Consider the following 14283-nt stretch of genomic DNA (forward strand, 5'->3'; position numbering starts at 1 on the left):
GTTGGAGTTTTAAGCCAGCTTTTTCACTCTCACCCTCATCAAGTGACTCTTTAGTTCTTCACTTTCTGCTATTAGGGTAATGTTCTCTACATATCTGAGGTTTTTGATATTTCTCCCTGCAGTCCTGATTCCAGCTTGTGATACATCCAGCCCAGCATTTCGCATGATTTACTCTGCATATAAGTTAAATAAGGTGACAATTTACAGTCTTGACTGACTCCTTTCCCAGTTTGGAACCAGCCCATTGTTCCACGTCTGGTTCTAACTATTGCTTCCTGTAGTAGTGTAGTTAATCGCTCAGTCGTGTCTGACTCTGCCACCCCATGGGCTGTAGCCTGCCAGGCCCCTCTGTTCGGTCCATGGAATTCTCCAGGCAGGAATACAGGAGTGGGTTGCCATTCCTGTCTCCAGTGGATCTTCCCCACTGGGGTATCGAACCCAGGTCTCCATTGCAGGCCGATTCTTCACCGTCTGAGCTACAGGGAAGCCCATACAGGTTTCTCAGGAGGCAGGTAAGGTTGTCTGATATTCCCATCTCTGTTAAGAATTTTCCACAATCTGTTGTGATCCCCAAATTTAAACCACATGAGATTGCCAAATGCTGATGTTATGCCGTTTTTTACTGGAAAAAAAAGCAGAAAGCAGCGCTAGGTTCAACCTAATATGAACGTTTACACTGTTGCATAAACTGAGCTGGGACATTGGGGAAAAGGTAGGGATGAGGTTTTCAGAGTAAGAGGAGGAGGGCCGGGCCTGAGAGAATTTGTGGAAGGAGACTTCGGTGTTGGGAGACTCACTGCCTCAATCCTGGCCGTCCCCAGCATGGCCACGCCCCCGTTTCTCGACGGCCGTAAAGTGCGGCGTCGTGGCCCCGCCTCTTCCGGCGCCTCTTGTGACGCTAGCGCCTCGGGCTTTTTGCGCGGGAAAAGGTAGGCGCTCTTGAGCTTTACTCTGTGTAGCTGTGTTCAGGTGTTTTTGCTGAGCCCGCCGCCCCTTCGCACCGCTGCCGACCATGGGGCTTCTGGAACTGTGCGAAGAACTATTCGGCACCGCCGACCTTTACCAAGTATTGGGCGTGCGGCGCGAGGCCTCAGACAGCGAGGTCCGACGCGGCTATCACAAGGTGTCCCTGCGGGTGCACCCGGATCGGGTGGGCGAGGGCGACAAGGAAGACGCCACCCGCCGCTTCCAGGTGCGCTAAACTCTATCCACCGGCCGCCCGGGCTTCCCTCCGTCTTATGACCGCCCGGCCTCTCCCGGGGTGGAGTGAGCCGAACCCGGCCTGGCGTTTTCTAATCTTTATTTCTCGCGGCGCGGTTTCAGTGAGAGGCGGAGGGGTGATTTTAGTGTACTCTTTCCCGCAGATCCTTGGGAAGGTCTACTCCGTTCTGAGTGACAAAGAACAGAGAACATTATACGATGAACAGGGAACAGTGGACGAGGATTCTGATGTGCTCAGCCAAGACCGGGACTGGGAGGCCTATTGGAGATTACTCTTTAAAAAGGTAAAGAACTCTGGAGATTTTCTTGTGACCGTTAACATTTCTCATTCAACAGACCTTTATTGAATGCCTCTAAGGTCTTGTGTTTTGTGTTATTAAGAATGAGGATTTTTTATTTGGTCTCTAAATATTAATAAACGCATACACAACACAGATATTCCTTAGGAGAGCCGCACTTCTCTGAAGAAGGGCAAATTTATCTAACCGTTCTGTTGAACCATGTATATATGTGTGTTATAACACATGCACGTACATACATAGATGCACTTACTGAAATGGGCCTTTAACTATCTGTTGGTGTAGAGTGGAGTGAAAGGGGGACATTAAATTTTTTTATAATATGTGTTTATTTTACAAAGCCAGGTGTAAGGCCTGAGTGTTTTTCTGGGTCTCTTCTCACCTTTGGAAACTTCACTTAAATTTTCCTGGTGTGTAGCTTAGCAGTTCTAAAGATTGGACTAGGGAGAACCCTAGAAAATCTTTAGCAGAGAAAATTTGCTTCCTTGCAACAATTTCAACTCAAGCAGCTGTTGTATTTGGGGAGAAATATTTTGAAACCTGAGTTAAGTTTTTTCTTGTATTCCGATTATTTAAAATAAACTGATTCAAAGTTACAGCATGTGTCTCTCATTTGTTCAGATATCTCTGGAAGACATTCAGGCTTTTGAGAAGACATACAAAGGTTCTGAAGAAGAACTGACTGATATTAAACAGGCCTATCTGGACTTCAAGGGTGACATGGATCAGATTATGGAGTCTGTGCTGTGTGTGCAATACACAGAAGAACCCAGGATAAGGCACATTATTCAACAAGCCATTGATGCTGGAGAGGTCCCATCCTATAATGCCTTTGTCAAAGAATCGAAGCAGAAGATGAATGCAAGGAAAAGGAGGGTAAGATTTTGAATGCCATTTACTATTTATATCTTGACTACTTCCCAAAAGAATCTGAAGATATTTATAACAATCAAAATAGAAATAAGACTGCTGAAATAAAGATAAGGCTTAACTTCTAGTTGCCATCTAACTAAATGAGCATAATGAGCTCATTAAGAGAAACTTTTTTTCCCTACTCTGTTGTGCTCAAAAGGATTTTAATGCATGGATTAGATAATCAGTATCACTTGAAGTTAGCACTGAAATATTCTTCATATGGGCCAATTCTTTTAACCTTGCTGAGGCATTCTAAGGCAATAAAGTAACAGAATCCAGATACATAGGCTCCACAGTGAGTCACTTGGTTAAGGGGTGAGAAGGTGAAAGAGACTGTAGGACTATGTCTTATTAATTCAAATTCCTGTATTGCCCAGTTTGATGGCAACCCATTCCAGTACTCTTGTCTGGAAAATCCCATGGAGGAGCGTGGTAGGCTAGTCCATGGTGTCACAAAGAGTCAGAGATGACTGAGTGACTTCATTCACTTAGATTCTTGAGTTAGACCCAGAATATACATTCAAAAAACAACAAAAAAAGGGAGGGTGGAGATGGGGTGAGTGAAAAAAAAAAAAAACAACCAAAAACCAATTTATTTTGATAATGGTGTATTTCCAAACACCCTTTGAGGTATACTTTTGTAGAGTATCAAGGATTGTGGTTTGTGTGTCCTTTCCACCCATATTAAACTGGGGAGTTGGTGAGGGTAAGGACGATGGCAAGGGAAAGGAACTTACGGACATCTGGGGTTTAGGAGGGAGCAGATTCAAGATAACAGATATCTGTGCCTCTGGTCTTTACGGGAAGACCGGACTGGTATTAAAGTCACTCTTGCCTCAATCTGGCTTTCATAATGGGAACTCCAGGGAGAGCAGACAAGTGTAAGACTGTAGCTCTTTGGCGGGTACTTTGGCTGAATCGGAGGTGGAGTTAAGTCTGAGGCTTTTATGTAAAAAGGTGCAGGAGAAACCTGACAAGTGTGTTGAGAGAAGTGGAATGTGTATCAAAATCATCATTTTGGCTTATACGCTACATCTGTCTAGATTTCAAGCTGACAGTTTAAGTTGGCAACTTTTTTTAGGTGAAACTGAGCACAGCTGTGTTCAGTAATAGCCTATTAGCTTGAGAAACTTCCCTAGAGTTTGGGGGTGGAGTGGGGAATGGAATAGTTCTGACAAAGAGTTCTGCAAACTTAGAGAAAAAATAGTAGTAAAAGAAATAAATTGATTTCAAGGACTGAAAGTAGGTAGGGGAAACTCATTAGAGTAACAAGGTCCTAACATATCATCATTCACAGTGTTAATAGTATTCATTGCTATTTAGAAAATTCTGGGGGGATTGGGGCCTCTCATAGTCTTAGGTGTTGCCCTGGAGAATGAACTTACTAACCTTTCCCAAGGTATTCTTGGAATCAGTGCCCTAGTAAAATTTGGCAAGAGGAGGTGGCTTTGAAATCTGTTAAAGAAACGTTAAAACGGAATTTGTTAGAGTTTATCCTAACTACTCGGGAAATTTTAAACCAGAGTTGCACTCTTGGCTACTACAAGTCACATGTAATAAATTTGGTTTCCAGAGAAGGAATTTGAGGTGCCTGTGTCCTGGCAACATTTTGAGAGCATCCTTGGTTAAGTGACCTTTCTTAGCTCTTCTAGCATTTTGTTTTTCTTCCTGTCCCCCTATGGTTTATGGAACCAAATGACCTGCTTACCCCTAGCAAATACAAATGGGTAACACTCAGAAATGCTTATTGGAAAAAAAGGATCTACTGCTTGATTTTATCCTTTTAATTTATATAATCCTCAAATTGAAATGGTCTTAACAGATTTGCTTTGGGGAAAGAGGGTGTATTTTTAGTATTTGCTAGGTTGGCATTGTATCTCACATGAGTTTCTGTTTTAGGCTCAGGAAGAGGCTAAAGAAGCAGAAATGAGCAGGAAGGAGTTGGGGCTTGATGAAGGAGTGGATAACTTGAAAGCAGCCATTCAGGTAAACTGTGAGGTTGTCTGTGAAGCTTACTGCCATTTCTTTCAATTTCTGCTTCTTACTGCTAATATTTCTTTGGAGTTCATATAGTATTGTAGGCATTTTGTTTTCATCTTTTAAGACATTCAGGAACCATACAGTCATCCTTTTAAAATGTACAATTCAGTGGTATAATTCATTGGTTTTTTAGTATATTAATCAGGTTTTACAGTCATCAGCACTAATTCTAGAACATCTTCATCACTCTAAACACAAACCCCTTATCCACTATCAGTCACTCTCTGTTCTCCCTTTCCACCAGCCCCTGGCAACTGCTAAATACTTTATTTCTGTGGATAGTCTTGAGTTTTGAAAGCTTGTGTTTTAACTTCTTAAACAGAGCAGACAAAAGGATCGGCAAAAGGAAATGGACAATTTTCTGGCTCAGATGGAAGCAAAGTACTGCAAACCTTCCAAACGAGGAGGGAAAAAAACGACTCTCAAGAAAGAAAAGAAATAATGGAATATTCTCTTCAAAAGTCCATAGGTGTTAACTGATGCCTTTGTAGGCAAGGTACAGTCAAGATTTGAAGAAAAAAGTCAACTCAACTCTTGAGAAAAGTTGTCTTTCAAGCCTAAATTATTTGGATCAACTATCTAAACCAAGTAGACTCTCTCAGCCTGGTCTTAGTATATCCTAGAAATATGCTGAGATTCTGTGAGGTCCTCCTATGAAGGAGTTTGGTGATGATCACTGAGGGAGCGGGGTTGGGGGGCGGTGTGAATGCTTGCTTGAGAGCACTCTTCCGTATGTCTTCTGTATAAGGAACTATCTAGAATGCAGATCTGTCCCTACCACTTTTAGCAATTGTTATTTTGCCACATAGGAGTGAGCTTCAGGGTATTCAGTGGTGTGTGTTTTTTAGGATATGTACTCCACCTAGACTTCAACACTTGCTGGACATCTATTTTCCAAATACTTGCCAGTTTGCTTTCAGTCTTTTTTCCTCCTCAACCAAGTTTGGCACTCTTTGCTTGAAGTGTATAGAAGAAACAGGTGTTCAGATTACTTCAAGCACTTTTGTAAGAATTGCATAAGATTAAATAATCAAGTGAAAGATGACAAGTTCCCAGGACTTTTAAAGTGATCCCAATATGATCATTTAAAAGATGATTTATTAAATATATCAATGGTGCCTAGGATAAAAGAGAAGAAAAGTAGTTCTAGCCAGCATTGTAGCAGATAGCCTAGTTTAAGTTGCAAGAGATGCTGTAATCCTCTCTGTAACTGCTGAATGTCCTTAGAGTCAGGTTACTGAGCTTGTCAGAACTTGTTTGTCATCTATAAAAGGGTGAGGCTAAATGCCTTGTTAACTTTGACCGTGAAAGGCAAGCTGCCTTGATCCAGTGGTTTGTTATGTTCTTATGGTGTTGATTTGTGAGAACAGTACAGAGATTTCCATTTATATTTAGTAGAACTGGTATGAGTTCATTAGAATATATGAAAATTTCTTAGAGACTGTTCAACTTAAAATCTCTGATTTGTAAGCTAATATATTCAATACCATATGCATAAAACAAGCCTTCTGTTAGTGAGATTCATGTATATAATTTATCTGAGGTAAGCATAAGACACGTTTTCAGTTTGTGATTACAAATAGGTTAAAAAACACTCTTAATTTTATTAAAAATACAGTTTTAATGCAGGTTGTTTGCTGTATCTGTCTTCATATGATAGTATTAGAACACTTTGAAACAATAAAATTACCCCAATTTATGATCATTTGAATTTATCAAGTCTGAAGATTAATAGATCTAAAACCAGTATGATCATCAGAATTCAACGAAATTTAAATAAGTTTAAACCATAATTAAAACCATTGCTGCATTCATGAGTGCACTCGGGAAAGGTCCATGTGAAAATCAGAAGAATGTCAAAGTTCTCTTCCTTTGCTCTTAGCATATGTTTATACTAGACAGAATGGCAGGGTTTCGGGAATTTTAAGAAGTTGTGTCTTGCCGGCTCACTAACAGAAAGATTCTATAAATTTTTAAATTGCATTTCTTAGACCTGCAGGAGAGAATCTGGCAAGGCAGGTGTGATATTTGGCAGGGTGGGGAATGACCACTAAAGTACTTTGAGAAGAAAACAAGTATAACCTGATGTCAGGCAGCTGTTTAAGGCTGAATTGTCCTACCTGGGAAAAAAAACATTGTTTATTACATGGGTTACTGTATATCAGTGCTCAACATTTATGTTTTTAGTTATTCATCCCTTCCATATATATCTGCCTATGGATTTGGACATCTAAGAGAAAACTTTAGGAATCACATCTGTGTGATGTGATTTTTTACGGAACTGTCTCCTAAAAATGACTTACAAGTTGAGTATACCTCTCCAGAAATTAACACAAGCAGAAGTATTCCAAAGCCAATAATAATGTTATCAAACGATTTGCTATGTTTTGTGTACATGTAGTCTGATAGAATGCTGTAGTAATTGAACTGATCATTGTTAACAGACAACATAAGCAGTGATTTGGAGGAAATTATTCATTTGTTACATCTTTGGCTATAAACTTATGCTGAACAGAAGACAGTAATTGGAGATAGAAACAGTACCCATGTAATCTTTGGCTGATACTGTTCTCAGTCTGCTGTTCCAAAATAATTGACAAAGATGGTTTCAGGTTGTCTCTTGTATACAAGGTCTGCATCATGAGATGACTGAACATTGATTTGTGAAATCTTCCCATGTGTTCCCTGCAGCCCGAAGAAAGTTCTCCTCATTCGTGCTATGGCCCCTGCCTGGTTCTAGAGACTGGTCCACTTCTGTTTTGAGATTTTGTAGATCCATGTAACTGAGGACCTGAGAGACAAAGATGACATCATAGAGTAACATGAATAGACATTCTAGATTTGATCGTCTTGAGCTCCTATGTACAGAATTTTTTTGCTCCAACTGTTAGACTTTAAATTTGGAGACTGTGGCTAAGTAGTAAAGTTTATATTTACTAAAGCAATAAAAATCGTGTTTACATATTTTATGATGTAAAAAAATCTATGTAAGATGTGATATAGTTACCTAATTTTAGAAAACAGTCACTAATTAAAAAGGAATAAAATGTGTTTCACTTACCTAAACATTATACTAGTTATACTTGACCATCAGCATGGCCAGATGTAATAACTGTAGCTCAGAGGCAGTAGTGCTTCCTTGAGGACTGATCCAAGAACAGAATCTGCTGACAGCATTCAAAGACTACCAAGTGTTGCTACTAGGAACCTGAACTAAGAGAATTCACTTGAACTACAGAGATAATTTCAGGCAGATTACCTTTTAACATACTTGCTGATTAATCTGATTATTAACAGGAAACATTTCAACTGCCTGGTAATTCTAAATTTCACCTATAACATAAGGAAAAAATGACCCTGGTGGTGAGAAGACCATTATAGGAAGAATTTAGACATTCTTAAATTTTCTTCTATCACTCCTATGAAAACAGAAACTATAGAATATAACTTAGAAGACAAAAAAGTTAGTGGGATAGAATCAGACTCCTCATGTCTTGACATTGTGAATTTCTTTTCTTACCTTGGCCTACCAGTTTTAACTGATTAGAGCAGTTTAATCCATAGCAATACAGGTTTTTGCCTACATAGTAAAATCCATGCAGTGTTTGAATGCTATGAAAATGATTTATTTGGCTTAATTGGTTTAGATTTTTTTTTTTAAAAGTATTTACTCTGCCTGAATGGCAAGAGGTTAATTTATATATGAGAAAACAGGTCTGGAGCTTTTTGGCTTTGAGCAGTTAAGAGTTCTCTTATTTTTCTTTTTATTACTATATCCTATATTCCAAAATGAATTTGAGATGATTTACAAAGATGTAGGAAAGCAAAATATAAAATCTGGAGAAAGGAAAAATAATAAGCATGGGAAAAAAGCAAGATCTTAACAAGCTTGTAGTAAAATAATCCACCTGTAGTAATATCTCCAACTGTCCCTGCAGATCCCCTACCAGGTCGGGCCTGGTGAGGATACTCGGCAGCACACGCACGACGATACTGCGTATCTGGCTGAAAAAGAGAGAAGATGAGTCACTGCTTACAGTGTGACTTCTTCCAGAGGATAATGTGTTAGTTGTTTTACAAGGGAAAGCCCTAAAGTCAGACAGCAGTGTAACTGGCATCATCTGTCACTCTGAGGGACAGTTGGCTGAATATACTCTTAACGTTCCAAGTTAAAAATCCCAAACCAGCAGCCCACAGGGTGAGTGTTAACTTGTAAAAATTGCAAGTTCTGCACCTTTATTAATATGCCTTTAAGAAAATCTTAGCATTTATAAATAATCCATATGGTTTAATATTTCTTAAGTACTCATAATTGGCTCTCAAGGAAATTTGAGTCTGATTTTCACTGCCTGCTGACTGTTTAAAACAATAGAACAACGTTTTCAGCAACACCGACAACCTCCATGCTTAAAATGTGACTCAATATGGAACTCAAACATTTCAAAGTTTAAGGGATTTAAAGATTTTAAGATACAACTAAAATATCCACATGCAGATACTAAAAAAAGAGCTATCAATGCCATTTTGCTAGTACTTCTAGGATAAAAAACATCCCCTCAGTTTCTTGTCAGCACTGGAATAAGAAATTTGAGGGTTTTTTTTTTTTTCCCTCTCCTGATAAAGCCCCATGTTTTCTATCAGTGGTCAGCAAACTTTTTTTTTTTTTTAATAGAGGGCCAGATAGTAAACATTTCAGGTTTTGTGGAACATACTGTCACTGGAACTATCCCATTCTGCTGTTAAGAGGAAGAAAGCAGCCACAGAAAGTACAAAATTGAATGAATGTGGTGGCTCTGCTCTAAGAAAACTTTGTTTACAAAAACAGGCAATTAAGCTGAACAGCTCATGAACTAGGATAGAGGCAAGAAAAGATTCTTCCCTAGAGCCTGCAGTGGGAATGTAGCTCTGCTGATACCTTGATTTTGGACTTAACAGACTCTGGAACCGAGAGAATAAATTTATATTGTTTTAAGCCACCCAGTTTGTGGTAATTTGTTATGGCAGCCCTAAAAAGCTAGTACTATGTCCCATTCATTTATTCTCACCACTCTTCTAATGGAGGAAAGATCATATGGTGCTTTAGGCTGATACAGTTTAAGAATTACGAGTTGAGATAAGTGGGTTGCAAACACCACTGTCTTGAAAACTGGTTTAGGATGTGGGTGCCTGGTTCTTGCGCCACAAGTGTGCCCTCAGTCACTCTCTGGGCTTTCCAAGCCCTCTTGTACAAAGCAAATGCTGTGGGGCTGAGCTCCTGGCTTGTAGTTTGGGGCAACATCAGTGCCTGACCTCTAGTCTCCCAGTCAGGTTGTTTCTGATGTTTAAAAGTAAAAAGTCTAGTAAATGTACATTTAGTGGTGACAGTGTTAGCATTTCAAACACCAGTTAACAAAAACTGCAAGTCTTAACTTGCCATCCACCAGTCCACAACATAATGTTACCACTTTTTGTTTAATTCCCTCAGAGCAATGTTAAAAGAATGAAGTTAACGCTAATCTGATATGCACTGGAGTTTAACTTTTTTTGATTATTCTCAGAAATATCTAAATTTTAAATTGCTTATATATAAATTGCTTATTGTTTATATATAAGGCATTTTACTTTATTTTTACAAGTTAAAATAATGAGTGGCAGAGAGCAATTAGAGTTTCAACAAATATACTTAAAACGTAAAACACTGTTTTTATTAGAACCTCAGCTTTTACTCTTAGAGTTGATTAAGTCACCATATAAAGCCTTAAGCCTGCCAAACTAGTTTTTTCCCGTTTCCTCAGCTATCAGACAATAGAGGAAGTATGTCACTCTACCAAAAATGACTGAGTTGTATTGGGCCTGGAGAAAAAGTCAGGTAACAGGAGCCTCTCCTGGGGCTGCTGATGGTTAGGCTCATCCACCACTGCACTTCGAGCTCGACTGGAATCGCTATGGGTTTTCTGCAGAAGGGATAAGAAGTACAGAAACAGTTAATTTATAGTGGAGCTGTGCATGTCCAGTATCAGCCCTAAGAGGTATGGTAATTGCAGGCTAAGCAGCTCCAATTACATTGTCAAATCAGAATTCAGTTTGTACATTTGACAAAATATACAAGTCAAAACCAGAGCACAGATCCTGCAGAATTACTGACCATGAGGTTTTATAAACATTGGAAAGGCAATAGGAAGGAGACATACCGTTTGCCTTTGTGGCCCCACCATGCTCAAGTGTTCTGCTTCAGAGGTGCCAATAGGTGGCAGCAGATTATTTCGACTCAGCGGCAGTGGTGAGGGAGAGGAGAGCGAGTCAGCCGCCACAGGGCTGGAGATCCCACCAGCAAAAACCAAGATATGAAAGCATAAAATTGTAACAATATAAACAAATTGGTTAGCATCAAATACATTGAACAGACTAGTTTAATGTCATGCACAGAAAGCTTTAAGCTGCCTACACTTTTTTAAGTGAAGCGATCTCAAAGGATTTTGGAGAATGAAAATTTTGGGCTTCATAGTATTTTCTTATTTTTTGTTGAAACTTCATCCTGAGTGCACAGCGGAATTTGACCCTTTCTCCCATAAAGAACTGGAATAAAACAATTTTCCCTATCCTGGGTTGGGAAATTTTTAATTTCGCATCTGATGAAACTCACAGTTCTGGGCCTTCTGGTTGTCCTTTTCACTAAAAATTATAATTTCCAGGTAAGGATCCTAAACTTTTATTTCCTTCCAAAGGATTTGGAGCAGTTACAGTATTACTCATGCCCAAGACAGTAATTAAAGCTGAATGATACTTTTCATATCCCAGAAAAAAAAAAAGCAGCTTATTTTTCCATTTCGAAAAAAGCACTGTCAGAGGGATGAGAGATTAATTTTACATCAAAACCACTCATACCCAAGTGAATGTATAGCTCTTCTGGTATAGATAATATACCAATAAAGTCAAAATTAAGAAATGTTGGGAGAGAAGTATAGTGACATATGCTTCATTCAGAGGCTGAATTCAAAACACTGAATTCAGTTATGGTGTTATTAATTCCTACCCTTGATCATAGTCTTAGAAATCAACCCTCATAAGATGTTTTTAAAATTAACAACTAATGGAAGGATTTTATTTTAAAAACTTGACTTGGAGTCTTTTGCACAATGAGATGGGAAAAGGGAAGAGGACATGTTGACTGTTATTTCCTAGGATGTGCCAAGGGACATTTTTTCCTGGTGTATACAGGCAGCTACTTATCTGAGATTTATGAAGTTTTCATTGTCAGTGAAATAAGTAAATCCTATTGGTATGGAATAATATTAAAGGAGAACTAATCATCATTTGGGGGAAGAATTTTACTGGGCATGTTCCCACTAAGGAAAATGTTTTAATAAAAATATATATAGAATGTCTTCTATTCCTTTGATGAGTTCCGTTGAAATATTCTAGCCAACATTTCATTTGTAAAAATATGTTTAGCTAAATCAGAAGGAAGATAAGTATAATCAGAAGATAAGTATATCTATATATTATTCAAATATAACTCCATTTTTTCTGTATTAGATTTAAATCAGTGTACAACTCATCATAAGAATATATAGTGATTACTGCCTAGGCATATATTTCAATCTTATCTTTAAATTCATTCTATATGTAAAATTCTTCATTAGTTTTACCACAGATTCCAGAAATTCTGCTTTTGAAACCTACACTCGGGATCCTCTGCGTATTTCATCCATAAGTCTTGGTGTTCCAGCGTGTGAATGGCTTGTGCTGATGGGATGAAGGGTACGTGGTGGGGGGTTGCGTCTCCTGGCGGACTGCACTGTATATGACAGAAATGATGTACTAAGCTTCAGGGCTCGATTTGGCCAATTTCGAGTTGAAAAGATGGTACTGGACCCAGGTCTCATAAGTAGCTTGTCATCAAGATCTCTAGTGGCCAAATATCAGAAACCCACAGTGAGATCAAGACTGCTCTGTACAGGGAGACAGAACTCAAAGGATAAAAAGCCTTAAACTTTCAAGTACATTCAAGGGAGAGAAAGGCAAAAACAAAAAACAATCAATCAATAACCTAGTTTTAGATGTCATATAATTTATCTCAGGAATGAGAATGTGTATCTGAAAAAAGGACATCATTTCAGTCTTACACATGATTTACTAGAGTGGAAACTTGGGAAAGCAAGTACTTTATTCACCTGCCATCAGAGTCACTTCTTCAGTTACTGGTAAAGGCTAACCTGTAGTGTAGCTACTCCAAAGTGCTTCCCAGAAGTTTACCTCAGGGAATGTGCTTCCTACCATGTTGGAGGCATTCTTTTTGCTGAAGGCATGTCATCAGAAAGACTTAGTTGAAAGGCCAGTACTGCTGCTTAGTAGTGGTGTGGCACTAGTGTGGCTCCCATTGCAGAGATTAAAATGGTGAGCTAGTTGAAGCCCACAGGGGTAGGGGTTCCTTAGAAAGCTGGGAACAGCCAAAGGATTCAGAGCTTTGTGCAGCCCAGGTCAGTAGATCCCCATTTGCGTAATCAGCTGTGAAATACAATACTCTTCTGTAAGTACTCTGGTAAATAAAATACCATATTCAACAGTTCAGTAGCTTAAACTCTGCCCCACAGATTCAGGTGCTTCATTTTTATGTTTTAAGCAGATGAGAGACCGTTTGATTTTATTGTAAGGCACCTAAGAGACAGTATTTATGCTGTGATATGGAGGAAAAGTGGAAGAATAACACTCTGCCACAGGCCATGTTCTTCAAGCTTTCAGGCCACTTTGGTATCCTCGAGCACAAAATATGCCTCGGAGTTTGGAGAACTTTGAAGGAAAAATGCTCATCACAGAATAGGGCTAAACCCTGAGCATTACTTGTAAGAGATCTTTCTGGTCTTGCCTCCCTAACCACTCACTCAAGCCCTTTGTTTACACAGCCTACCTGCTTTCTAATTATAGGAGTTTAGGCCTTAGCTGCTCTTCATTCATCTTTATTTTTCCTCTGGACTACTCACTCGTAAGTGGATTTATCACCTCTACACTTCTAGATCAGTCTCCAAATCTGACCTCTTCTACACGGCCCATCATCGTAAACTCAACAGACCCTACACTCATCTCCCCCGTCCCCAAACTGTCTTCCCTTGAGCTTGAAATCTGAGTTCACCTTTATTCCTGTTTTTATAGAATCTGATTTCTTTTATGATAACTCCTAAACTATTTTATTACTTTTTCAGTCTTGGCTACATCTTGAGAACAGACCCATAACTGCCTGAATTCCTGCATTAGACTCCTCCTTTATCTTCAGTTCCTCCTTCTTTAATCCAGTCTATGTTCTACTGTGTGAAATCTTTCAAATTCCTGATTTAAACTGATGTTCTCCAAAGCTGAACACATACACTGCTGGGTGGGAATGTAAAATGGTACAATTCTTTTGAAAAAATTTTATGAAAGTTTATTATAAATTTAAACATATACTTATCCTTTTACTTCTGTATATTGATAAATGAGAACATATGTCCACAAAAAAGACCAGTATAAGAATATGTATAGTGCCTTTTATATATAACAGTCCCAACCTGAAAAATAGCCCAAGTGTTCATTAACAGAAGAATGGATAAATAAATTGTGGTATATTATTAAAATAGAATACTAGTTGGCAGTAAAAGAGAATCACATGCACCATGAATGGATCTCAGAAACAAGACATTCAAAACCCTCCATTGTCTGGTTCCAAAGTTCTTTAATTTCAGTCTCTGCTTTCCCACTAATCACACCAGTGGTCTTTGATCAGAACACTGAAGTTCTAACCTATTGCCTCCTATTCTACTATAGCAAAAAATGATCTGCTTTCTCTTCTAAATAT

The 14283-nt window shown here is 38.8% G+C and overlaps 2 protein-coding genes across 6 annotated transcripts in view; one reads left to right on the forward strand and one right to left on the reverse strand.

The window, feature by feature from the left end:
* Positions 1-486: 486 nt before the first annotated feature.
* DNAJC9 (DnaJ heat shock protein family (Hsp40) member C9) lies at positions 487-8125 on the forward strand. Its single transcript, XM_040242484.1, has 5 exons — positions 487-1192; positions 1365-1505; positions 2142-2396; positions 4335-4421; positions 4798-8125. Exons 1-5 carry the CDS (start codon positions 1013-1015, stop codon positions 4915-4917), a joined length of 783 nt encoding a protein of 260 aa, XP_040098418.1. The 5' UTR covers positions 487-1012; the 3' UTR covers positions 4918-8125.
* The window catches only part of FAM149B1 (family with sequence similarity 149 member B1), a 52285-nt gene continuing 44057 nt past the window's right edge, over positions 6056-14283 (reverse strand). For 2 of the 5 annotated variants that reach the window (XM_040242421.1, XM_040242426.1), the window contains 5 exons: positions 12138-12362; positions 10646-10769; positions 10283-10408; positions 8384-8480; positions 6056-7266 (listed from right to left, as the gene is read on the reverse strand). In XM_040242421.1, coding sequence (XP_040098355.1) covers positions 7193-7266; positions 8384-8480; positions 10283-10408; positions 10646-10769; positions 12138-12362 — 646 coding nt within the window. In that variant the 3' untranslated portion in view covers positions 6056-7192. The remainder of the gene's footprint in view (positions 7267-8383; positions 8481-10282; positions 10409-10645; positions 10770-12137; positions 12363-14283) is intronic. The other 3 variants (XM_040242424.1, XM_040242423.1, XM_040242425.1) reach the window with 3 other exon arrangements.

This window comes from Oryx dammah, unplaced genomic scaffold (genome assembly GCF_014754425.2).
Source record: "Oryx dammah isolate SB20612 unplaced genomic scaffold, SCBI_Odam_1.1 HiC_scaffold_6, whole genome shotgun sequence".
NCBI classification, from domain to species: domain Eukaryota; kingdom Metazoa; phylum Chordata; class Mammalia; order Artiodactyla; family Bovidae; genus Oryx; species Oryx dammah.